At 43.3% G+C, this 26,950-nt stretch overlaps 1 protein-coding gene across 1 annotated transcript in view; it reads right to left on the bottom strand.

Moving 5' to 3' along the window:
- The window catches only part of LOC105098243 (antigen WC1.1-like), a 62,248-nt gene extending 40,759 nt beyond the window's left edge, over positions 1-21,489 (bottom strand). The window contains exons 1-7 of the mRNA XM_064479008.1: positions 21,373-21,489; positions 14,067-14,387; positions 11,597-11,905; positions 11,187-11,504; positions 8,036-8,128; positions 7,643-7,957; positions 6,350-6,664 (exon numbers count right to left, since the gene is read on the bottom strand). Coding sequence (XP_064335078.1) covers positions 6,350-6,664; positions 7,643-7,957; positions 8,036-8,128; positions 11,187-11,504; positions 11,597-11,905; positions 14,067-14,387; positions 21,373-21,457 — 1,756 coding nt within the window. The 5' untranslated portion in view covers positions 21,458-21,489. The remainder of the gene's footprint in view (positions 1-6,349; positions 6,665-7,642; positions 7,958-8,035; positions 8,129-11,186; positions 11,505-11,596; positions 11,906-14,066; positions 14,388-21,372) is intronic.
- Between the last annotated feature and the right edge of the window lie 5,461 nt (positions 21,490-26,950).

Raw genomic sequence — 26,950 nt, 5'->3', positions numbered from 1 at the left:
CTGAGACGTTCCCTGGATCTTATCACCAGCTGAAATGACTTTATCTGTTCACCTGTTTATCACTCTCCACACCCCACAACAAATATAAACACAGACATCTACACAAACTCACACAAACCCCTAAATGAAAGCCCCCCTCGAAGAAGGACCTCATACTTGTTCACCTTGTGTGTCTGCTGTTAGGACCGTGCCCTGCACTGCGTATGTACTCATTCAAGTATGTGTGGGGAACCTTCTCTAAGTTCTGCGATAGGGGCTTGATGCTTACTGAGTGAACGAATAGAGAAAAAACATCCAGTGGCATGTAATTCCTTTAAATTCTTGCTCATCAGTAAGATAATAAAGGAAATACAAATTAATATTAATGGTTTGTGGTAACAGAGAAGAGATATTTTAAAAAATAATGAGTCCAGAATCACAGATTAGTTTATATTCAATAATACATTTATACATTTTAGAGGGAAATTATATAACAGACTCTAAACTTTTCTTATCTGCTTTTCAGTATGACATATGGGCAGGCAAAGAGATTACTACAGGGAGAGGACAGTGTTTTTAAAGAAGGAAACGATAGTTTTTCTTTTTTTTAAGGAAAGATAGATAAGTTGACCAATAGCTAGGGAATGTCAGTGAGACTCAGCTAAACACACTGAGAAACACTGTGCTAAGAGGACACAGAGACGAAACAAAGGACCAAAAAACTACATAAAAGTATAGAAGACGAAGGAAATAGGTATAAATTGAAAACAATGCACGAACACAGAGATATACACAGTATTTGCCATAAAATGTCAGAATTGTCTTACCCTTTCCATGTCACCCCATCAAACCTCCTCTACCCGAAGCAGTGAGACATGTCCAGAAACCCTTGCAGGACCTGTTCTGGGAGGTTGTTCACTTTCAGGGTTGGAGAACTCACTACCTCTCAATTCATCGCGTTTGACTTTAGGAAATTATCATCCATATAGGTCTTAGAGTTTAACATCCCTTCAACCTTCCACAGGAACCAGAAAAAGAGATGAGGAAAGAGACGCAAGGAAGGGAGGGAGATTCTACCTTTGAAATATCTATTACCACCCTCCAGCTCTGCTGTGAATTTCAGACAACTCCCAGCATATCATCCAGGATATACCTGAATGAGGTGTGTGTATGTGTGGGGTGTGGAAGAGAAAGAGGGAGACAAAGAGGAGACACAGAGACAAAGGATGGGGGACAAAATGTTGAACGAAGGGAAAACACTGAGAAACTGCAAAAGAAGGAAGGAAGGAAAGGATGAAGGGAAGCAAGGAAGGAGGGAAGGAAGGAAGAAAGGAAGGAAGGAGGGAAGGAATGAAGAAAGGAAGGAAGGAAGGAGAAAGAAACCAGCAGCAAAGCACTTGTCATCCTTACTTCCACCTTCAAGTGTCTCAGGATGAGACTTGTGGGCTTTTGTAAGCTTATTGGTCTTGGCATTTCTATATGGTTTGGCTTTAGTTAATAGTCAAGTTATAGAGAAATCCCAGCATTTTCTATCTAGATATGAAGACAACTGGAAATGATTAGTCCTAGAAAGTAATTGGACAATATCTATGAAAATTTGCTTCTGTTTCTATCTATGCACACGTGTACGTGGACAAGTGTCTGTGTGTGTATATATGTATACATATATATATCTTTTGATCTAATAATATCAACATTTGCAGTAATCTTAAGTAGTAAACTCAATGGCGTATAGCAATACATGTACAAAAATCATTACTACAAAATTATTTGTAGAGGGGGGAATGTTAAAAGCAATCAAATTGCCAATAAATGGGCAAATGGTCATATGAACTGGAGTACCAACCTCTCATAAATGAAATATTAAGCCATTGCTTTAAGTGAGTTAGCGCTACCTGGAGGAATATCCATGAGATTTAAGTGATAAAAAGCGAATTGAACAATAATGTGTATAATATAACTCCAATCTTGTAAAAATAAATAATAACACACGTTCAACATGAACACTTTTATGGGCATATGAGTTTACATATGTTTATATGAAGGTGGAGGAATTTGAAGAATAGCATATATCAGTCCATTCTTCTTGTTTGCATCGGGAGGATATGGATGGACAAGAGGTCATGAGATGTGATTCATTTATCTTTTTATGTTTTATATGTCTTCTCTATTTACAATAAGTTAAGAATGTCTTTGTAATTTAGGTGAAAGAGAAAGGACCTGGTCTCTCTCTAAGCATAAAACAAACGAGTGGAAATGACAAAACATCCCTAGTGCCAAGCATGGCACAAGTCTACCAGGAGGAAGTCTGCCCGCTTCAGGGAAAAGACACAGAGACAGGCAAAAGGGGACATGAGGCCTGGCCATCCCTTCATGCCCCCAGTCTTCTTTCATCTGGCAGTATGGTTCTTTTCCTTGGGGATCATCACAGGGGTGACATTCCCTTAGGCTACTTGTACCGAGGGGGAGCCCAGACCTGCTGCCTTCTAACCTCCATCCATCATCAGGGTCCTGCCTCTGGAGCAGCTCTGGCAAGTCTCCTCCCTCTTCTGTGGGAAAGTCCTTCAAAGCCTGAGGTCAATAATCCATCTACACCTACTCTGGAATTCACGCTAACTGGTCTGATTATAGACTCCCTCTGACACAGTTTCCAGTTGTTTTGCACTTGGACACAATGCACTTAGACGATGAAATGTGCCAGCATCCCTTTTAAAGGAGGTTCACCCTACAGTGCATCAGTGAATTGATCAACCTGGTAATTAAAATAAATTTACTCCCAGCATTGGCTACAACACTCCAGCACTTTACTTCTCATTCTTTGCCCTTCACTACTTCTCAAAGAAGATGTGTGTATTTTTCACTGTTACCTTATTTTTTATACTTTTATTTTTGATTTCCAACCCCACTCTCAAAAATGTTCTCATTAGGACATTCAATGACAAACAATAAGCTGAATCTACTGGGCACTTTTCAGTTCTCATTTACTTAATGCCACAGTAGAACTTAACACGTATGACCACACCATTTCCTTGAAAATGTTTTTGAAGCTGACATCCAAACACAGCATTGCCTGGGTTAGTTCTCTGCCGCTCTTCACTGGACTCCCTGCCAGTCCATGCACTGTACTACCTAGCTTTCAAACATTAGTGTTCATTGGATTCTGTCTTAAAGGGTTTATTTTTCCAATGATCTCATGTATCCCTATCTAAACACCTCTATGATAACTCCCAAATTTCTCTCTCCCAACTGGATTTCCTTTCAAAACTCAAATGGCATAGTTCTAAATGCCTAATGACATCTCCACTTAAGTGTCTCATCTACTTGGAATGTAATGTACCCAAAACTGAGTCCATGGAATTCTTCCCAAGAGCTTCTGTATTTCCTGTACTAAGAACAGGCACTACCACCCTTGTAGCAGTCACCCTTGACTCCTCCAAGATATCCCAAGTCACCATTACACAATCTGCATTTCCCCTGCAATATTCCTTTATTTTTCCTGTACTCGAGAGGTACTTTCTTAACTCAAAACAGCTTAATTTATCTTCCAGCCTAAAAATCTTTCAATTAGTTTTGATTACACCCTCATGAAAATATTTTTAGTTTGGACCACACAATCAAAACGATTATTCATTCATTCAATGACTGTTTATTATCTACTCTAATGCCAGGTACTGTCCCCAGCACTGGATATACACTGGTGAAAACCAGAGTCAGTCAGTCAAAGTACTTGGGGCCATGGTATTTTACAAAAAAATAAGACAGATGGATAATAAATATGAAAAAGGTCATTTCACATAGTAATAAGCTATGAAAAGCATTAAAATGTGCTGTAAAATGCAAATTAGTTTAGGTAGAGGAATTGGAACCCTACAAGAGGGACTGAGAAAAGCAATCCGTGTGCTCAGGGATAACCACGGAGTGTCAGGAGTATGTCATAAAGAGGTTGGGGAGGGGTAACAGCAGTTAGGTGGATATAAGGGCCTCAGCAAGGAGATGATATTGAAAGTGACGAATGATGAGAAGTTGACAGGCAAGCAAAGCAGATCGAACAGCTGGTGCGAGGTCTTAAGATGGGCACACCAACTGCCTGTTAAGAGGATACTGAGGTGTTAAAGGATGGTGACACCTTCCCTTACTGCCCATTCTGCCTATTTCGTGGACACAAAGAAGGTCAATATGCACATCGACTGAAGGAAGAGTTAAGAATAGAGGAGGACTGAGTGGTTGGTAGGGGACAGACATTGTAGGCTTTTGTCAACCAGAAGGAAAAATCAGAATTTGATCTTGAGTTGAGTAGGAAGCTGCTGGGGGCTTATTGGCAAGAAAAAGGATACAAAGTCATATTAAAAATCACTCTCTACCTGACAGAGAAAGAATATATTAAGGAAGGGGAAGAATGGACCTACATGACTACCAGGAACTGTTGGAATAATCCAGACAGAGATCATCTTTCCCAGACCAAGATGATAGTGAACATAGAAGGAACAGAAGGACTAAGGATATATTTGAAGATAGAGCCAACAGGACTTGCTTTTACATCGAAAGCAGAGGAAGAGGGAACAGGAGACATAAAGGTTGACTGCTGTACATTGAGCTTAAGGAACTGAGTAATGGTAGTGACATTAGCTTTAGAGGGGAGTATAATAGTGGAGGAAAAGTTAGGAGCAGATATTGCTAAGGTAGAATCAACATTCTGTTCAGGACTAAATTTGACTGGTCTATTGATATTCAGCTGGAGATGTCAGGTAGCAATGGAATATATCAGTTTGGACAAAAGGGCAGACGTCAGCTGCAGAGGCGTATATCTGAGAGTTGTCAGTGTACACATATCGTTTAGGGCATGGGCCGTAGGGAGGGAGTATAGGTAAAAAAGAGTAAAGAGTCTGACACTGAGCCCTGAGAACGTCTAAGACACAAGGGCTGAGCACGGGAGGTGCAACCCAGTAAGAATAAAAACAACAAACAATGAGGTGGAGATTTGTCTCAGTTCTGTTTAAGGGTGTCGAGTAACTACTAATGGTTCCAGGAATAAGACGTCGATGAAGAACCTGGTGAGCCTGGTGCTGCAGCTGCTGGATGAGCTTCAGGTTGAGAAGAAACAGGAGAGGAATTGTTGAAAATGCACCTCGGGACAAGGAGCTCCCTACTCCAAGTCACAGTCCAGGCAAAAGTGTGTGAAAAGGGAAACACACAGCCTCCAGTCGATACAAAAATCAGTGTTTTCAGGAGAAAAATCAGGTTTTGATCAGAACATGAAAGAGAAGGGACCACTGAGGCTATAAGGGAATTTGAGGATGATGGGGTGAAATTCCAGCAAACTCTGCAGAACACCGTGGGCGAGTAAGATGAGGCGGAAAGATGAGTGCACAGTAGTAGAAGAAAAGCCCAGAGGATGAAGGTTCAGCCAAGGACACTGGGATTCTGAGGGCGTCTTACAAGAGATAATTTCAAGCAGGAAGATATGAAAACTTGAGCCCATTGACCTCTCAGGTGTTCTACATGATGTCCCAGCCAAGAGGATAAACGAATTCCTCTTTAACGGGATGGTTTTCTTGGGTCATGCCTCCCAGAGGTGTCTGGCTCTGCTCATCACTCCACGGGAATCCTGCAGCACAGCCTCTCACCCTCTTTCTGCTCTGGCCAGGATGCAATTTTCTCAGTACCCCTAAGACACCATGTTTCCTCCCATATGAGGATTTACACTGACCATAAAGGTCTCTCCACTTTCTTCCTTTAAGAAACCCTTACTCATCCTTCAGTCTCTGCATGATTTCTTCTTTGCCCCAGTCACACACTTCCATAGCACTTTCTCATTCTTCGCGACTCTTCAAATTCCTAACAGGAGATTTCTGCACTGGATTGTAAGTGTCATAAGAGCAGTGACTATGTCTTTTCTCTTTTCTGTCCTCTTGCCTGGAATATAAATTCTTACCTACAACATACTCAGTTGCAATCTACCAGCAAACTGTCTTGAGAATTAGTCTAGCTGCTGTAGATGCAATTCAGAGTAAAACACCCAGCGTTTACGAGACAGAGCAATCAGGACTGATTCTCTGCTCTGTCCCTACTTACGTTAAGGTATTGGGCATATCAATAACTACTCGTAGTTACTTAACAATTGCTAAGAAAGTCTGAGTATTATTTATGCTTCCCACAGTTCAACACAATCTCCCCGGTATGTTTCACATAAACTGCTGTCAGCCTAGGTTTTTTTTAATTTGTCCTTTGAAACAATATGGATTAGATAATCTTTATCCACACTTCATTTTGTACATGCAACTTAAAGTCATCACTTAGATTTGAAAATATAAAATTTCATTAGCAACATCCTACAAAAAATGGTGGGACGTAGAAACAGGCAGTAAGTCACCTGCACAGGAGACGTAAGCTTCCTCCTTTGGAGAACAGGAATTGTATTTCCAAGGGTCAGAAGGACACTCCCAGAGAGAGGTATCAGTTCTCCGACACTGGATTAAATCTACCCACCGGGGTCTAGAACCTTCCCTTAAGGCAACAGAAGTGTCCAATTGTCCCCTGTCCCCACAGCCAAGCTGGCTGCAGACGATGGACAAGGTGAAGTCATCCATGGGGCTGCGGCAGACACTGCCCCAGGTCCCGTTGTAGAAGACTTCCAGCCACCCGGCACACTCCTGGTCCTCGCTCACCATCCTCAGGGCCAGGAACTCTAAAATTGAAAGGGGGAAATGGCACAGTTGACACTCCACTCAACGATCTGGGTGCTTCTCTCACAGAAATTGTGAACACTCATCCCTGACCCTGCTGAGGAGATACTCAGTAGGTGACAAGACTGAAATTTGTCTCCCTTTTACCTGAGTTAGTCCATTTGTGTCTGTCTTTCTATTTCTACTGCAATGATGTGATGGAAAATGGACTGAGAGGAACACTGAACTGGGCACCCTGTAGGGAGGGGGAGCTGAATCCTAAAACCTAAAAAACCCGTGGAAGAGTATGTGAAAGGGATGTGGATAGTAGGGAGGCAGGCAGAAGGGTGGACCCCCCAGAGACGTCCACATCCAGTCCCTGGAACCTGTGAAAATGCTACCTTGTCTGGCAAAAGGGATTTTACACATATGATTAAGTCAAGGACCATAGGATGGTCAGATTAAGCTGGAACATTGTGGATTGACATGTGAGCCCAATCTAATGGCACTTGCATTTCCACTATCCTTGAAATTGGAATCCTTTCCCTGACTGTGATTAGAGGGAGATGAGACATGGAAGAATGATCGGGGGGAGGCAAGGCTGTCTGTCTGAAGAAAAAGAGAAGGAGCTCTGAGCCAAGGAATTCATGCCGCCTTTAGAAACTAGAAAAGGCTGAGGAATTCTCCCCAGAGGCTCCAGGTAGAACGCAGCCCTGTGGCACCTTGACGTCAGCCCACCACGACCCCCGTCAGACTTCTAACCTGCACAGCGGTGAAATAATACACCCCTGATTTTTTAACTACTCAGTCCGTGGTGTCATTACAATACCAGTAGGGTCTCCAGACCTTACTGGAGAGTAAAGACAGACTGGAAAGACAGGCGCCAGGGAAGGGGCTTCCTCCTCTCGCCCTGCCAGCAACTCCCCCTCAGGGCTCAGACCCCCGACCCCCAGGGCCCGCGCCCCCCCGGCCCCCCGCCTGCGGCCGAGCGCCGCGCAGACCTGAGCAGACGACCCCCGCGTCCTCCTTGTGCCTGCAGTCGTGCCGCCCCCAGCCCCGCGAAGGGCACCTCCACACGTGCGGCTCCTTCCCCGTGCAGTTCAGCTCGTCCAGCCAGATGGGCCCGGATCCCGCCCCGAAGCGAGCCAAGGGCGAGGCGTCCACGGCCTGTCCGCAGCCCAGCTGTCTGCACACCACGTGGGCATCGGTCAGGTCCCAGCCGTCATCACAGATGGTGCCCCAGGAGCCCTGGTGGAGGATCTCCACTCTGCCTGCGCAGCGGCCGCCCCCGTCCGCCAGGCGGAGCCGCCTGCTGTCTGCGGGGAGAGGCTCGTGCCAGTGGGGGGGCCTTTACACAGGGGAGGGCAGGGGTTCTAGGCCTGCGGGACCCCCACCTGAGCAGTTGGCCGGGCTCCCCTCTGAGGCTGCAGAGCCTCCTGGTTCAGACACGGAGTCGTTGCACTGGGGCAGCACCTGGGTCTGGTTTCCTGCAGGACAGCAATGATCAGCGGGTTGAAGAACAGGAAATTGAATTAGACTAAGTAATGACCTAGTGATGGGGCCTGAGATGAAAGCTGTTATATAGCAGTAAAGTTACCCTATTTAGAGTTCACATTCTCTATGGAGCGTTCTGCTTTTGACGATGGCAGAATTTCTGTTTTAAGCCAAGTATTTCACGAAGAGTGAGTTTACAAAACCGAGAAAGTATCAATATTTGGGGCAGTGCTGTAGACCTCCCAAGGCGGTGAAGGTATTTGGATCCATGCTCTCAGATGTGAAAGGCAGAGGTGAGCCACCTTTTCTGAGGCCTTTGTCAACTGTAATGTAAAAGATGAGTCTCTGAAAAGCTCATCAGAGATTCTGCAGACTCACAGAGCTCGGGGAGCACAAAGCATAATTCAGGGTCCACCAAGGAGGAGGAGCCCTGTTAACCGGAACACTTGCACTATAGAAGGAAGAGTGAACCAGACATAGACTGTTCTTCTCAGGGACGGATGCCCGGCTCCAACTACTTCGCTTTCATTTAAATGAGATGATTAACCCCTAAATCAGGTGCCGGGGGCAGCAAAATAAGATCCTGTGTGAAGAAGTTCTACAATTTTTCATCTACAATGTATGTCAATCAAAAATACCCAGCTATTAAAAAAAAAATTTCTCCAGTATAGCACAGGGAACTATGCTCAATATCGTGTAATAACCTTTAATGAAAAAAATATGAAAACAAATATATGTATGTATGTGCACGACTGGGACACTGTGCTGTACACCAGAAATTGACACATTGTAATTGACTGCACTTCAATTAAAAAAAGTTTAATAAAATAACAATAAAAAAAGAAAATGCAAACCCAATCTGACCCATAGAAAATAGAATAATAATAGATATAATTATAGAAATCAGTCAAATATTAGGGAAAGACACAGAAAAAAGCTTTTAAGCCTAACTTTTCTGAAAAGACATAAAATTCATCATTCAACAAGGGGGAAAAGAAAACAAAGGGAGGGAGGGTATAGCTCAGTGGTAGAGCACATGCGTAGCATGAACGGAGTCCTGGGTTCAATCCCCAGTATTTCCAGAAAAAAATAAATAGTAAAGAAATAAATTAAAACCTAATTACCCCTCCAGAAAGGAAGAAAAGAAACAAAAAAGATCTATTACTACAGAACATATACACATTAAAAAGAGGTTAAGAGGATATTATGAATAATCTTTTGCCAGGGCTTTTGGGGTTTTTTCCCCAGAGCATATTTTTAATTTGATATGTTTATATATTGTAATACTATTACCAGTGTAGCTTTGGCTAACACCTCTGTGACATCACATAATTATCCTTTCTTTTTTACAATGAGAACATTTAAGAGCTACTCTTTTATCCATTTTGAAGTTTATAATTCAGTATTGTTGACTACAATCACTATACTACACCTTAGATTGCCAGAATCTATTCATCTTCTAATTCTGTACCCTCTAACAAATCCTTATTCCCCCACCTCCCAGTCCATGGTGACCACTATTCTACTCTCTGTTTTTACAAGTAAGGCTTTTTAAGATTCCACATAAAAATGATACACAATGTTCTTCATTCTCTGTATGATCTACCTTACTAAACACAATGCCCTCAAGGTCCATCCATGTTGTCACCAATGTCAGGAGTCTCCTCTTTCTCGTGGTTGAATAATGTTACTCTGTGTGTGTGTGTGTGTGTGTGTGTGTGTGTGTGTGTGTGTGTCACATGTTCTTTATTCATTTATGTGCTGAGGGACACGTGACTTGTTTGTGTATCTTGGCTATTGTCAATAATGCTGCAATGAACATGGGAGTGCAGACATATTTTCAATATCCTATATTCATTTCCTTGAGTCCACACCCAGAATTAGGATTGCTAGAGTATACGGTAGCTCTATTTTTTAATTTTGGAGGAAACTCCATACTGTTTTCCATAGTGGTTGAATCAATTTACATTCCCACCAACGTGCACAGGGTTCACTTGTCCACATTTCCTCACCTACGTGTGTATCTCGTCTTCTGGATGATAGTCTCTCTAAACGCTATAATGTAACATCTCATTGTGGTTATGATTTGCATCTCCCTGACCATTGGTGATGTGGAGCACTGTTCATGTATCTGTTGGCCATTTGAAAGTCTTCTTTGGAAAATGTTTAATCAGTTCCTCTGCTCAATTTCAGACAGATTGTTTGGGTTTCTGCTATTGAGTTGTAGAGTTTTTTTTAAATATATTTTGGGTATTAATCCCTGATCTTATATAGGTTTTACACATATTTTCTCCCATTCTGCATGTTGCCTGTTGACCATCCAACTGTTTTTTGGTATAAGATATTGCATCCCACAACTTTCACAGAGGCACTTTTAATCATGGATGTATGGTTAATTCGTTGTTAAAAAGAAGGGCAAAAAGGAGGGACATCTTACACCACCGTGATGCTGGTGTCACTTCCCCTTTGCCAAAACCTTTAAACATTTAGCAAAAAGTATAGAAATTCTTTGAAGAGCACCACAGGAAATGACACCAGAATGAATAGAAAATCTAAATAATCTTGATTTATTAAAAATATTGACTTTATAATTTAATCTTTCTACTATAAAAACACAAAAAGCAAACAACCTTAATCTCAGATGTATTTCAAACTAAACACTTAATAATATTGCATGAGATTGAAATTTCCTGAACTTTAATGAATATCTTTATACTTAAGAAATATATGCCGAGGTACCTAGTAAAAGAACATGATGTGTATACTAATTCTCAAATGATTCAGAACCAGAAAAAACTCTTCACTGAGGTGTACACTTAATGCTTATCTATTGTCCTCTATGATTATACTTAAATACCTATGTTTATTTTAAAAATATTATTCCCCTTAATGCTTCTCGACTTCATCTCAAAAAATGAATAAATGATGAAAAAAACATATTTCATCATGAAATATCTAACTTTTGAAGCAATTTTCCCTCATTCTCTGCTCTTGGGGACATTTTCCACAAGGAGCATCCTGAGTACCAGTCAGCCCCTCCCTCTCTCTCACCTGAGCAGATCACAGAGGCTGTGTTTCCATGGACACAGTCAGGAACACCCAGGGCAGTCACAGGGCAATTCCACAAGAAGGACTCAGCCCCCGAGCAGTGAAATCGGGCTTTCCAGATAGGATCGCTTCCTTCAACGAAGTATGGTCCTCTGGGGTTGGAGATGGCGACTCCACAGCCGAGCTGACGACAGACAATATGGGCGTTGGCCATCGTCCAGTGGGAGGCACAGAGTGCTTTCCATCCTCCAGAAATATGCATCTGCACTTGTCCCTCACACGGAGACGTGCCATTTTTCATGAGCCGCACTTCTGTGTATGCTGGTAGAAAAGACAGGAGCTGAGCAAAATCTCATGTTTTTCTTACCTGACCAGGGTGTGCAGGGAGGTTAGAGTCCTGATCCGCATCTCACCTGAACAGACAACTTGAACAGCTCCACTGTGGCGGCAGGTTCCTCCTGGACAGGGCACCCTGGGGCAGGACCAGAGCTCAGGCTCCTCCCCGGTACACCCAAACTCTTCCTCCCAGATCTGACCATCTGACCCTCTGAAGGGCACGTGTTCTATGAGAGACACAGCCTTGCCACAGCCCAGCTCTGCACAGATGACCTGGGCTGCGAGGAATGTAAAGTTCCCATCAGACACTGGAGTCCACTCTTTTCCAGAATGCACTTCTACTTGCCCTGAGCAGGGTCCATGCCCTCCAACCAGATGCACAAATCCTAAGAGAAACAAACAAATAAACCCAGTAAGTGTTCATGATCTTCTTGGCAATTGGAAAAACAACATGTCACAGGCAATGGTGTGGAAGCAAAACCTTTTTTTCTCCAAAGGCGGGGCATGGAGAGAGGAAATTGTCAGTTAGTGTTATAACTGCATTTCACAAGACAGTTTCTGTAGAGAAATCCAGAAGAATTTGCAGAGGCCATTTGGAATGGCTGAATCCCAAGAACATATATAATGAGAATGGTTAGAAATGTGAATCCCTTATCTAGAGGTTTGGAAACTACAGGGCTCAAGACAGGTCATCCAGAATGACTGAATACCAGAAACATACATTTCAGAGCATTGGCCAGAGAAGTGAATTTCTCATTTAAGATCGTTGGGCCTACAGTGCCCACGTCAGTAATACATAAACACTTGCACACTCAAACTTGAGTACAGAGATATGAAGAATAGAATCAACCCACAGGGACCTGGGCTGTCAAAGTAGAGACCCATCATCCAGACTAAGTTAGAAAACCATCCTGAGTCTCATGGGGTTAATATTCTGATCAGATTTCTCTCCCAAGAGCCAATCCTCCAGTGACTTAAGGTAGAGAAAATCCCGAGGGCTGGATCCATGAGTGCACGTTGACCTGCAGACAGATGATGGCTCAAGAGAAAAAATACGCACATTGTAACCAATCCACTTCTATTGCATCAAGTTTTATTTTTTGATAATTTTTGGTGACAAAACGTTCCCATGAATTTCTTAGGTGACTCAAAACGGGAAAAAGATGAATCCGTCAAGTTGTGTTGAGAAAGCTCAGAGAGCCACAGGAGAGAGACGGGGCGGTCCTAGTCATTTCTCTTGATAACCTAGCAGTTGTTGTAAACATTAAATAGTTGCAGCTTTTTGTATGTCAATCACACCTCAATAAACTAGCTTCAAAATGAAAGTCGTTATTTTCTTAGGGCCCTAAATGAGTGTTATCAAAGGTCTGCGGAAAGTGAGGCTGGAAAAGATCCCTTTTCCAATGATCGTCCCCGACAGAACACAAAAGAGCTGATTGGCACTGGCTGCTGAGGGCTTATTGCAAATGTCCTTCGGGCTCCCCCATCCCATCATCCCATCAGATTAGATGGTCCTTCTAGGGCCCAACCACAGGCATTAGGGAATTCACTGTGATATCTGATCTCTTCCTCCATTCCAGGTGTTCTGATGGGATTCATGTCTTGGACATCTCATCCATCTTTGTAATAACAAATGGACACATCTCTGGTAAATTCTCTGACCACCCACTCACACTCTAGGTTCACTGCTGTCTTTACTGCCTCCACCTTGGCTCTGGTCAGACACACTTAGACAGGACGGAGCACTTCTTATGAGTCACTTCCAGTTCTCTTGGCCTCACTGCCATTAATACTTGCTTTGCTCCAGCTACTGCACTGTAGGTTTTAGAACTTCACATTTTCCTGCTGCCTCAAAATCCCCACAAACAGGATGTGAGCACCCCACCCAGGTGACCAGGAGCAGCAATGAGCAAAGACTAACCCCCACCACAAATCCCCTGTCTTCCCTCCCCTGACTGTGACCTAGTGAGGCTCAGATGCACCAGTGAAATCCCTTCACCCCTTTTGCCTGTGTAACTCCACCCTGATGCCCAATATTGTCACGTGTTCACAGGGCTTCACTCTCTCTTTTGGCCCCCCGTGCTTGGCTGAGTCTGCCCACTTGGCGCCTCCCGCACGTATCTACCTTATGGCGTGTGGCGACTCTGTCCCTCTAGGACCCAGGAGTACAATTAACTGTGTTTGTTGCCCCTCTCTTGTAACTGCACCTGACCGACCATCTCATAAACGAACACAAAACAGCTCCCATGATCGAACTAAGTCACAGAGCTCCACCTCAGCAGTTGTACCTGTGTGAAACATTTGACCTCAGCTCTCTCCCTCTTGAAACACATCACAGAGCCCTGAGGGCCCAGGGATCCATAGGTCTGGGGCCTTTACTGCCCAGGGCCAAGCAGCCCTTATGCTGCCTTGAGCACCTAATCCTCAAGAAAGCACTGTGTTACTGGAGTCTTCACCCAGGTGTGCTCTGAAGGCTCACAGTTATTCTGGGAATGAGACTGAGGCTCTTCCTGCTGGGGGTCCCCTCCCACACTGGTCAGGTCTTACCTGAGCAGACTGCTCCAGCGTCCCAATTATGGGACCAGCCATCACTAGTGTAGTCTTTAATAGGATTTTGAGAACAGTCATGGAGAGCTGACTCTGTCCCTTCGCAGGAAACATTGAAAAGCCAAATGGGGCCAACCCCTGGTCCAAAATACGATGCTATGGGAGCCTGAAAAGCATCTCCACATCCCAGCTGTCTGCACACCACAGCTGCATCCTGCAAGTCCCAGAGGTACTGGCTCACGGTGCCCCATATTCCTTGGTACTCCACTTCCACTCTCCCCTTGCAGCGGTGGCCTCCATCCATCAGCCTCAGCTTCAGAGCTGCAAGAGAGAGACAGACACACAACACAAGACATAGGAGAGATTTTAGGAGACAATGTGGTGGTACAAATATTTAAAAATGAGCTCTCTGAGGGGAAAAAAAAAAATCCCTGGTGTATAGGATTTGTTAATTTCTATGGTGCAAATATTCCCACAGTGCTCAATTCTAAGCTACCAGTGTGGCATCACTGAATATGGGGCTAGGAAGGGATGCACTCAATTATTTCTCTCAAACCTGTAGAGCCCAGCTCCAGGGACACGACTGAGGACTGGCCTTCAGAGGATTCTGGATGCTGCCCTCCCAGGAGACATGCCCAAGACCACCAGGGGCCCAGAACCCCTGTCTCAGTTACAGCTCACAGCCCATGATGCCAGGGAGAAACCTTCCCTCTCCTTCTCTGTCCCATCGGGGGCACTCTCATCTAGCTTAGGAACACAGGACTGTGATAAGCCACCTCTAAAACATCCCTCGTATGCCTTCCTCTGGGTATCCATGTCCCTGTGTGACCCCCCCACACTTGACTGTACCTCATAACCTGCATCTAAGAAATGGGATCTGGCAAAAGGAAAGAGTTGTGACTTAAGAGATTAGCTTTTAAGACGACTCTGGTTTCTCCCTTGTTGCCCTATCTTGCTCTCTCTTGCTCTGATGAAGCCAGCTACCACGTTGTCAGCTGTGTGTGGAGAGACCCGCATCACAAGGGACTGAGGGAGGCCTCAGCAAACTGAAAAACATCAATACTGAGAAAAGAGATTGAATCAGTACTTAAACATCTCCCAAAGAAAAGGCCAGGAACAGATGTTTCCATTGGTGTATTCTACCAAATATTTAAGAGGAAATAATGCTTATCCTTTCTAAACTCTTCCAAAAAACTGAACAAGAGACACTTCCAAAGTCATTTTACATGGCCATCATTAACCTGAGACCAAAGCCATGTAAGGACACTCCAAGGAAGGAAAGTTATAAGCCAATGTCCTTGATGAATATAAATGCAAACATTCTCAACAAATGTAGCCAACTGAATTCAAGACACAATAAAAGGACTAAACACCATGATCAGATGAGATTAATCCTTAGGATGCAAGGATGATTAAACATGCAAGTCAATATACAAGATACACTATATTAACAGAATGAAAGATAAAAATCATGATCTATTCACTAGAAGCAGGAAAAAAAATCTGACAAATTTTAATATCCTTAAATTTAATAACCTCTCAAAACCGTAGATATGGAAAGAATATCCGCAGCATAATACAGACCATATATGAGAAGCTCAGAGTTAACATCACACTCAATGGCAAAAGGTTGAAAGCTTTTCCTCTAAGATCAGAAATGAGACAAGTGTGTCTACTCTTATTCCATTCTTACTCCATTCTTATAGTACTGGAAGTCCCAGCCAGAGCAATTAAGCAAAAAAAGAAATAAAAACATCCAAATTGGAAGGGAAGAATTAACATTGTCTCTGTAGATGACATGAAGCTATATATGTAGAAAACCTTAACACTCCAACCAAGATAAAAAACTGTTAGAACGAATAACCAAATTAAGCAGTCGCATGAGACAAAATTGATATACAGAAACCATTTGCACTTCTATACATTAACAGTGAAACATCGGAAAAAAATTAAGAGGATAATCTCATTAAAATTATATCAAGAGCAATAAAATACTTAATAATTTTACAAGAGGTGAAAGATCTTATAAAAAGTATAAGACTGATGGAAGAAATTGAGGAAGACACAAATCAATGGAAAGCTATCCCATGTTCATGAATTAGAAGATTTAATATTCTTAAAATGTGCATCCCACCCAAAGCCATCTGTAAGTTCAATGTAATTCTTATCAAGACCAATGGCTTTTTCACATAAATAGAAAAAAAAAATACTAAAATTCATTGCAAACCACGAAAGACCTCACATAGTCAAGGCAATGTTTGAGAAAACAACAACAACAACAACAAAAACCAAAGCTGGATTTGTGATTCCTAACTATACAACATGACTATAGTAATCAAACCATGGAGCAAAGATATGAAAATAGACAGACAGACCAACAGCAGAGAATGAGGGCTCAGAAATTAACCCGTGCATATATGGTCAACTAATGTCTGACTAGCAAGCCAAGAATACTCAATGAAGAAAGAGAGCCTTTCCAATCAACGTTGTTGGGAAAACTGGATATTTATGTGCAAAAGAATGCAAATGGAACCCCTATCTTACACTACTATCGAAAGTTAACTCAAAATGCACTAAAGACTTAAATCCATTTAAGACCTGAAACCATAAAACTCTTAGGAAAAAATTTCTTCACGTGGATCTTGTCAATAATTTTTTGGATATGACACCTAAAGCACAAGCAACACAATCAAAATAAACAGTGAGACCACATCAAACTAAACAATTTCTGTGGAGCAAAAGGAGCTATCCACAAAATAAAAAGACAACCTACGAAATGGGAAAAACTACTTACAAATTACATGTCTGAGAGTGGTTAATATCCAATATATATGAGAAACTCGTGAGTCAATGGCAAAAACACACACACACACACACAGACACAAAACCACAAATAATCTGATTTTAAAATAGGCAAAGGATATAAATACACATTTTTCCCAAAGAAGATTTAAAAAATGGGCAACAGGTACATGAAAACATTTTCAACATCACTATCAGGAAAATGCAAATCAAAACCACAAGCTATCACCTCACACCTCTTACAATGGCTATTATCAAAAAGACAACAGATAACAGTGGTTGGCAAGCATGTGGAGAAAAGGGGAAATCTGTACACTGTTGGTGAGAATATAAATTGGTACAGCCTCTGTAGAAAAAAGTACGGACATTCCTCAAAAAATAAAAAAAAAAAAGAATGACCATCTGATCCAGAACTTCCATATTGGGTATATACCATAAAAAATGAAATCATGGTCTTGAAGAGATACCTGCACCCCTAATCGGCAGCATTATTCACAATAGCCAAGAAATGGAAACAACCTAAGTGCTCCTTGACAATTACAAGGATAAAGAAAATGTGGTAAATACTTGACGTATAGAAAGAGATTTCTAGGTATATCTGTAGATTTAGACACAGGTATACACAGGCGTAGGTGGTATGGATATACACACAGTGGAGTAAGTATTCAGTCATAAAAATGAAGGAAATTGTGCCTTTGGGACAACATGGATGGACCTTGAGGGCCTTATGCTAAATGAAATACGTAAGACAGAGAAAAACAAATACTGCTTGATCTCCCTTATCTGTGTGTGGAATCCAACAAAAGCCGAACTCATAGAACAAAGAGTATATGGGTGGTGCCCGGGCAGGGCTGGTGGCGGACACAATGGGTGAAAGCAATAACAAAGTACTAAGTTCTACTTATAACATAAACAAGTTCTGGGGCTGTAATGTATATGTGACATTGGTAATACGGGATTCTATACTTGAATGTTACTAATAAAGTCAATCTTAAAAGTTCTCATAGCTCACACAAAAAGTAACCTATGTGATATGATAAATATCATTTCATAATATATATGTGTTTCAAATCATCACACAATGCAACTTACACAATATTATATAAAAATTGTATTTCAATAAAGCTGTAAAATAGAAAATATATACATATAGGACAAAGCTTTTGCAAATACAAGGAAAACATGACAGAATAATAGTTATGGGGGCTTAGTGTATATGTCTCAGCATTTGATTGTTGAAATAACCTATTTAAAATAAATCATGTTATATAAAAGTGACCTATAGGAAACATGTATGCAAACATGGGTTTATATATTAGACATTATTAACAATAGCATACACTGTAAACAGTAAACAACTTCATTTCCAGAATGCATGGCCTCCGCTTAAATTGTACTTCTTTAAGGAAGCCTTCTCAGCTTCTCCCAGCTAGATTCAGTAACACTGCTGGTGTCCCTGCTGATGGCACTTCTCACAGTTTATTACAAATTCTTGTCTTGGTGCCCAGCCTCACTAGCTTTACAGGCCAGGGAGCGCTTCACTCATCACCACGGGGGCCTCAGCAACTAGTGAACTGCAAAGGCTATGAATTCAATACCCCATGAGGCGATCTGTAAATCAGTAAACACTTGTGGAATGAAAGTCTAAATAAATTCCAAAAAGCGGGTATGGAAAATGCCACTGTGTCATTTAGCGTGTTTCTTTATGCGGCATTGAAATCAGTGAAAAAAGAAAAAGACATAACTCAGGAATTACATAGTAAAAATAAAGTAAAGTTAGATATAACTTCATATCCTATATGAAACAACTTACACAGTTATTAGTGTTGTAATATATTAAATATATTTATACAACAGATAACAATAATTTATTTAAATTGAAATGGAAAAGAATATTCTTAATGAAGCTTCGAAAGCAGAAACATAAAAGGAAAATTTTTATAGATGGTTAATATTAGAAACTTCCATGGATCTAAAAACAGAGAAAAGGTAAAATGAAACCAATCAGCTGAGGGAAACAGTGTCAGCCTAAAACATGGAACTGTTCACAGGGACAAGGGCTCTGGACCCAAACTGCCTGGGTTCAAACCTTGCCTCTACTGCTTCCACCTGTCTCACCTTAGGCAAGGGGTTTCACTTTGCTTTCCCTCAGTTTTCTGATCTGCTTTTTGAGATAAATATATCCTGCCTTGTAGGCTTGCTGGGCGCTCAGATGAGCCTGCGTGAGGGAATGCGGTGTGGGGTCTGGGGGGTCGGCGGCAGCAGCAGTCATAGTAGAAGGAGCCTCAATAGGAATCATAACAAGAATGACAAACATCCCAACTTAAAAAGGACAAATGTCATGAGCAAGTCATTCACAAATGAAGGATTAAATTAGCTAATATATGCCAGCTTTTGCCTGCAAAACTACCAAAGACGTAAAAACGTGATAAAAAGACGAAGTTGGGAAAGGTATGTGGAAACGAACATTCTGATACAGAATAGAGCTAATAAAATTCAGTGCAAACATTTCTCACAGACATTAGTCTGTGGGTCAAAAGACTTAAAAGGATTCCTAGCCTATAAACCAGTAATTCCAATCTTAGAATGTGATTAAGAGAAACACTCGTGGATGGTGCTTACACTGAAATACAGGGAAGTTCAGAGCAGCTTTTTCCATAATAGCAGAAAAATTGAAAACAAAAATGCTCAGCCCAGCGTGATTAGTTGAGCACATTGAGTTTCATTCATTAAATAATAATTGGAGGCACTTAAAAATTTCAATATTATCCCTGTAATATCCTACATTTTTGTAATACTACAATAAAATGCGTTAGTGTTTAAAAGAATAGCTAGTGGCAGAGAAAAATGCCTAAAATATATTATTGATTTTAGGGACAAGTTACAAAATAATATATCTTGAATTATTTAATGTTGAGGGTCAATGTTATTGTGTCTAATGGTACACATTGTGCTTGGAGGGGTAATTTTTGCCAGTGCCCATCGTGGGTTTCAAGGTGGAGACCCCTGTCATGTGCGCCCACCTCAGATCATCCAATGTTCAGAGAGACGAGGACGACCATCTCACAAGGAGCAAGTCCATGTTGTATGAAGCAGCAGAATAAATTTTTGGTAGAATAAATCTGAACGGTGTTGTGTCGAAGAAAACAAACACAGTGCTGGCTTCGGTGAAATGTTCCTCCTCCTCAAGGAACTGCTGCGGAAACTGCCTACAGTTTTCCGAGGAAGAGACGGGGACTTGGTATCAGAACGTTCATTATCTCCCCCGTTTCATGGGAACAAAACCCACCTCTGCACGTGAGAGCCGTCAGGAGGGTAATCTTCACCAGCATCTGGTCAACACTGGCGGAGCAGAGACTTGGGGGGATGGGGTTTCCCAAGCAGAATTATTGGACTGAGAGACTGAGGTCTAAGGGGACGACAATGAGCACTGAGAGGAGACAGGTGTGTATGTGGTCTCAGCTGGTCCAGCACCCAAACCTGGAAGAGCCGCCTCCTCCAGGCTGAAGACTAGATTTTCAGCAGCACTAACCCGGATGCCTGCTGTCCTCTCGCTCAGGGGAAACCCACTCACAAGGAGAGAAAAAAGAGGGCACGGGAGGAAATACACCTACAGGCATCACCACGGATCCTAGGGAGTGGAAAGGACCGGTCCAGCACAGCAGGACACAGTCCCCGGGCACCAGGGCAGGGACTCGAGAAACTGTACATAAGCGGGGATGTGCATCAGCTAATCTCTATAAACAAGACGTCCCCACCCTTGGCTGCAGGGTCCTCTGACCTACAAGGGACCCTGGAGGGAGTAAATGAGGCTGGGAGGCAGGACCCCTTCCAGAGCCAGTGCTGGGCAGGCACTCGACAAGCAGTGGGGAGGCCGTGGGGGTGAAGGAGAGGAACCAGAGAGGGGCAGGCAGGTGCGAGATTATCTACGATCTGGGTACGTGCAGCTGACATGACACCCAACCGTGGGGGCTCTGGGTGTTTCACAGACCAACTGACTCAGTCCCTTCTCGGCAGCCCCGTTCCTCTCACACACCTCACACACCCTACGCACACACACACACACACACGCACACACACACACAAGCACAGAGCCTAAGGGAGCACAAATGCACAAAACATGGAAATCCCACGGGCCACTCCCCTACAGAGCAGGAGTGTGTGGGGAACAGCCCGGAGTCCCAGCTGAGGTCACTCGCTGGACCTTCACACACTGGGGGCCACTGGGACTCAGCAGATGCTCCCTGAAAACAAGGGAGACAGTGGAGGGGACTGAAACTGACCCACCTCAGTCCAGACCCAATTCATTTCTCTGTAAAACCTGCTGCTACGACCAGTCGACCCTCCACGGGAGAAGAACCAATATTCACAGTCAGCGTAGTTCCTTCTTGGTCAAGAACACACGGTCTACACTGGGACTTCAGCACCACAGCTCCAGGGACCCCTCCCTTCACCAAGGTGTCCACCCTCTGCTGTTGATCCAGGAAAGGGGGAACGCACTTACCTTGACCCCCGACCATGATGCTGAGGTGGAGAAAACAGAGTCCCTGAAGGGAGAGCTGTCCGTTCAGAGCCATCTTGACTGCCATGTCATCAAGAGCACAGTCCCAGCTGCAAAACACCCCTGTGAGGAGGCGTCAGGGCACCGACACAGGTCTATGTAGACCCGTCCCCTCACATCCTCCCTCCTGACAGCCAATAGAGGCACCTTTTACCATTTCAGATGCTATCGGAGGCTTCATCTCACCAATTAGCTTCTGACTCTTCAAAATCTCCTTATAAGAGCAACAGGGTCTTTGCCCTTATGCTTCTGTAGGTCCCTGAGAACCAGCACCCGGGACCGGGGCTGGCATAGAAAAGCTGCATCAACAAGTATAAGTGGCTTTCTCTCCCCCGATCATCCTGGCAGATCGCCACAGACTGTGAGATGTCTCAGGGTCAGGGTGCGGGGATCAGTGCCCCGCAGAATCAAGCACTGTTCATCCCTGTGACTGAGCTCATAGCCAGAGAAGCACATGAAGGCTTGAAATACAAGAATAATTATCAGGCCAGCAGAAAATGCGGGCCAGGAGCACAGGAGATCACAGGTGAACATGGAGGGGACGAGGTGGGAACCACCACGTTGGGCAGGTGAGAGTGTTGGTCCTTCCCCACTTCTCAGAATGATCTGGAGACTGGATCCTGGGGAACAGAGGGGCTCAAGAGAACAAGGGGCTTTGACAGAGCGTAACATTTCCCCATCAGGGATCTTTCTCAGCTCGTAGGACCACTCTGTCCAGCACTCACATGTCCCCTGGGGTAGATGCTCCCTCTCCAGGGTGAGAGGGGGGTGCAGTCTACAGAGTATTTTCAGACCCGATCTCCTCCCCTCTCTGCAGCTGCCCAGGCCAGCAGTCCTGCCCTGGGGGCCGGGCTGGGGCTTAGGAGCCTAAGCCAGTTGGCTTTACCATATTTCTTCCTGCAAAACACAGGCTCCGTGCGGTGATTGCAATATGTCCAGGGAGAACTCTCCTTAGACTCAGTCCGAGAGACTCCAGCCCTGGGCCCTGCACGTTAGAGGTCACCCAGCCAGCCCCTTAAGCAGGGATAGGGGTCCAGGGTGGAGCGGCATGCCCACCCGGAGTCCATGCCTTCCCCCTTCTAGACCACCCCTGCCTTCTCAGAACCAGGAATTCCCTGCCCAAATGGAGCCCAGCCTGTTTCAAAACCTGCATCAGCCCCTTCCCAAGTCTTCCTCCCCAGAGAGGACAGCCAGTGAGCAACTCTGGGCCTGGGCGTGATGGGGGCCTGCTGCTTCCTGCGGAAGTCAGGGTGCAGCTTAGACCAGGGCTCCTCAAAGTACGCTCCTCCCACAGCATCCGCATTGCCCGGGAGCTCGTTAGAAATGAACGTTCTCAGGCCAAACCCAGGCCTAGTAACTCAGAATCTGTGTCACAAACTTTCAGGGTTATTCTTAAGCACGTCAAGGTTTGAGCGGTGCTGGTTTATAGGAAACAGAGACACACAGGCAGGGCTGCAGCAGCCTCTCACAGGCCAGGGCCTGGCTTTGGGAGGCCTGGGAATAGGGACAGAGGAGGGCAGGCCACAGGCTGGCTCTCCCTGCAAGGCCATCTTCTAGCCTCGCCTTCCAGCCTCAGGTTTCTCTGAGGGGACTGGGGATTGGAGTTCCTTTTGGGCATAGGTTGCCTGCCCTGGACTGGGTACCATGAGGAAAAATCTCTGGCTTCAGCACTCAGCAAGAAAGGTGCCCAAATCCTCCTTCACAAAAATCCTCCTCTTTTGACAGTACGATCCTTTTATAGCCATAATCTGCTGAAAGGGGCCAAGTGCCACAAACCAAGTCTAATACATTTCTGTGTTTAGTAGTCAGGTTTCAGAGCATCATATCTGTTACACTCTGATACCTAAGTGGAATCTCAGCTCTAACATTTTACTCCAGACTCATAACAGGGCTACCAAAGGCAAAAAGTGGAGTTGCCTGTGCAGCGTTATTAAAAGAGAACGCCTTCACTGGCCAGTATGATGGTTCTCCTGAAAATCATATGATATTGTCCCATTGGAATGGGAAGTACATGCATCTTTGTTGGGAAGATGAGTTTGTCAGCTTGCAGAGCCTGAAGCCATTAAACCTTACAACTAAATATCCACCTTCCCCTGTTCATTAAGTAGGTTTTCAATCATTTCATACCATCCCCTCCTCCACCCTTGGGAGTTACAGTTAGAAGATGCTTTGGTCACACTTAGGTAAGAGCCAGCCCATCTGACAGTTGCAGCTCCCATTGTAAATTAATAAAAATGGTATTCTGATTTAAAATTTATATTATATTATGAAAAGTTGCAGTTGGTAGATATCCTATATCCTTTTGAAAATAAGAACATATTAACAGTTAACTTCCTTAATGGTAATAATTTATCAACCATTATCAGAAGGAAAGAAAGAAAAGAATGAGGATAAGGAGGAAGATGGAAAGGAAAATCCTACATCCTCGCTTTTATGTAATTGATGTTACGTTAAAAATCTTTTCCCGTAAATTTTGTCCACATATCAGATTACTTACTTGTCATTGATATCCAGAATGGGAATCATTATTGTATTTGCATAAAAGGAATTTTTCATTGGTCAGATGGCAAAAATACCAAATTTTTTTTTACCGTATTGACATGTGGTGTCTAGAAATCTTTCTATTCTCTGAATCACTCAACCTTCTTGAAGGAGGAAAAGAAAAAAGAAACCCATCTTTCATTGCAGGTCTCGGTCACTCCCTCGTCCAGGGGTGGCTCGGGTGGGGGGTGTTTCGGGCAAAGCAGACTCCTGTGTGCTGACTTCCCCAGCCTCCGGGCTCGCTGTGTGCTCAGCCCTCGACTCAAACAGAGGTGAACATTTACATAGCCTTTGGTGGGTTCTAGACGTCTGAGTTTCAAATACTTAAACAATTAGTTTTTCCAGAGGAAGTTCAAGGTCAAAATGTACTCCACTCACTGTGTCAGTGGACTTGTCCAGCCATGAAGACATCAGCTTCTATGGGATGTGGCGGCTGCTTGTCTAATGGCATCAGAGGTTCCACTTTGCAAGTGTGCAATTCATAGGATCGCCACGAGGTGGCAGAGCTGTGAATGACAAACTCCTGGATGCTGGAGTCAAGTAAAATTTAATTGCTTGGTGTTTTTTAAAGATCGCAATTAATATCTATTTCATATTTAAACATCTTAAGATGGTCTCTCAATGAAGACCATCATGAGTTTCATAGTTTGAACTATAAAAGAAATTAATGAAAATTGAAATACAGATAGACACTACAGAAATAGATTAGATAGACATGATGATGGATTGACAGTGATGGTGACAGACGATAGACAGGTACATAGACAAGTAGACACAGTAGCTTTAAATAAGGGGCTTTTTAAACATGCTTAATCCCTTTCCCCTTATTGCGTTTCATTATATGTGAAATATCCCTTTCAGCTAGTCATTAAATGATGCTTCCGGAGAGAACAAGATTGTTCTTACAAGAAATAAAGAGAATCATCATTCAACTCTAGCCCTGAAAAATAGGATCTTGGAGTCCCAAGAAGAAAATTACTAGTTTTAAAAGACTGGCCCAAGTCAAGGCTTGACGTAACAGAATTTAATTTCACATTCTAGATTCCTGTGATTCCTGGGGTGGGTGGAGAAAGATGCCCTAAATACTAAAGATATGAGCTGTGAATGGGTCAATGCAACATGTTTCTGCAATGAACGCAGTAGATTCCAATTTCCAGAAGCAAACAGCCCCATTTCCAGATCACTGCTGAGACAGCCCGTTCTCAAAATTCATAGAGGCTCCAAGTTTCTTTGTGTATCTGAAGATACAGAAGACAGACCACGACATACTGACGGGTGAAGACCTTGAAGCCTCATGCTCTGATCTTAATCAGATATGGCCAAGTGGGCAGGATGTTTATATACTTATCACTTGGCACCTTTTCAATTAAAACCACACATGACTGTAACAGGAAGAAAATTTTGTCATACAAAATTTTAGTCCAGCAGCTTCTTTGCTGCTTGACAAGTGCAGGGGTAAAGAGTAGACAGAATTCTGCTCTGTTACTGAGGATAACTGCTTAAGTGGCCTTGTGGATTGGAACACTGTACAGTGTGTTACCGCGATATTGTAATGTAGCATTAGTATTCCCAATTTACCATGAGGAAGTGGAGGTTTGAGAGGTTAAGTCATAATCTCTTTTCTGGGGAAGTGAGTAATTCAACATCCTTGCTTGAGGGGTAGTTCCTCGGGACCTATCAGAAACATAGAGACCAAGATACAAAACATCCCTTGTGAATTAAAAAAGATCTGTACAACAGTAAAAGGAAATCATTAATTGACTTCTTTCACCAAAACACTGGAGATCCACCTCACCAATCGGAGTTCCTTGTGTGGGTGGTACAGGGGTTAGTAAATTCTCCTTTACCAAAGACCAGCTTCTTCACAAGTGCGTGAGAGAGCAACATCATGAGCTGGCTGAGGTCCAGACCATCATCTCGCTCCGGTCCTTTGCAGCCTGTGACTGGCAACATCTAGCAAAGAGCTTGGCACTGAATTGGCCTGGCTTATTTCTCCACAGGTCAAGCACGCGATGCCCAGAAGCCACAAAAGGGCAAAGCGACTAAATCAAAGACAAGGAGGTATTAAGTGGAAATCATACAGACCAAGGAGCCTTCCCCACTGCCATGAGGGTGGTAAGAATTCCCCTCAACCCAGACACCGTCTTTGGGAGGAGAAACCGAGAGATGCCTCCTAAAAGAGGAAACAAAACACAACAGGGAGTTTGAACCTAGAACTGACAAAGTACTTATCACACTGAACCTAAGCTAAGTTGAAGAATGAACACATTTTAAATGGAAGAGCCTGAGTCAACTTTATGAAAATTTTTAATCCACACGAACACCCCTTGCTAGTGAGCAAGATGAAATCAGTTATAAAATAGAGAATACTACATTTTTACATATTTGAATTCTACAGGACATAATTGCAAGCCCACTACAGATAGGCAATTCCCAAATCTTCCCATGTTTATAAACACACAGAGCTGTCACCTCTGTGAAGCTCTTTCTGATTCTTACGGCTCAAAATTACTGCTTTGTCTATTTAATTTGCACAAACTTGCTTACTGTCTTCTGGAAGCTTATTGAGAACAAGGACTGTGTCATTCTTCAGTGTCTCTTTTAGGCCACCTAAAGGCACATAGTAAGAGCTCAAGAAATGCTGGATAAGTTAATGAGATGAATGCACTAACAAAGGATGAAAATAACCCTGCAGTTAGTGACTACTGGGGGACAAGGGAGGTGGGGAACAGGGGAGACACAAATCTGACTAACCACACTTAGCACAGACTGAAGTGGATGTAAGGGAGTCAGAGACACACGAGCCACAGGAATCAAATATAAAATGTCTTCAAATTCCACTCTGGGGAGGTTCAGATCACATTCAGTTTCTGCACAAATCTGAATTCAGAAGCTTCCCCAAGGCAAGGAAAAGCTGACAGCATCACTGTCAAAGTTTTACTGAAGGGTGTGACATAGACAGTAACACTCATCGATTATT

Source organism: Camelus dromedarius, chromosome 25, assembly GCF_036321535.1.
Source record: "Camelus dromedarius isolate mCamDro1 chromosome 25, mCamDro1.pat, whole genome shotgun sequence".
NCBI lineage: Eukaryota > Metazoa > Chordata > Mammalia > Artiodactyla > Camelidae > Camelus > Camelus dromedarius.
This window is presented reverse-complemented; position numbering and strand designations above follow the sequence as displayed.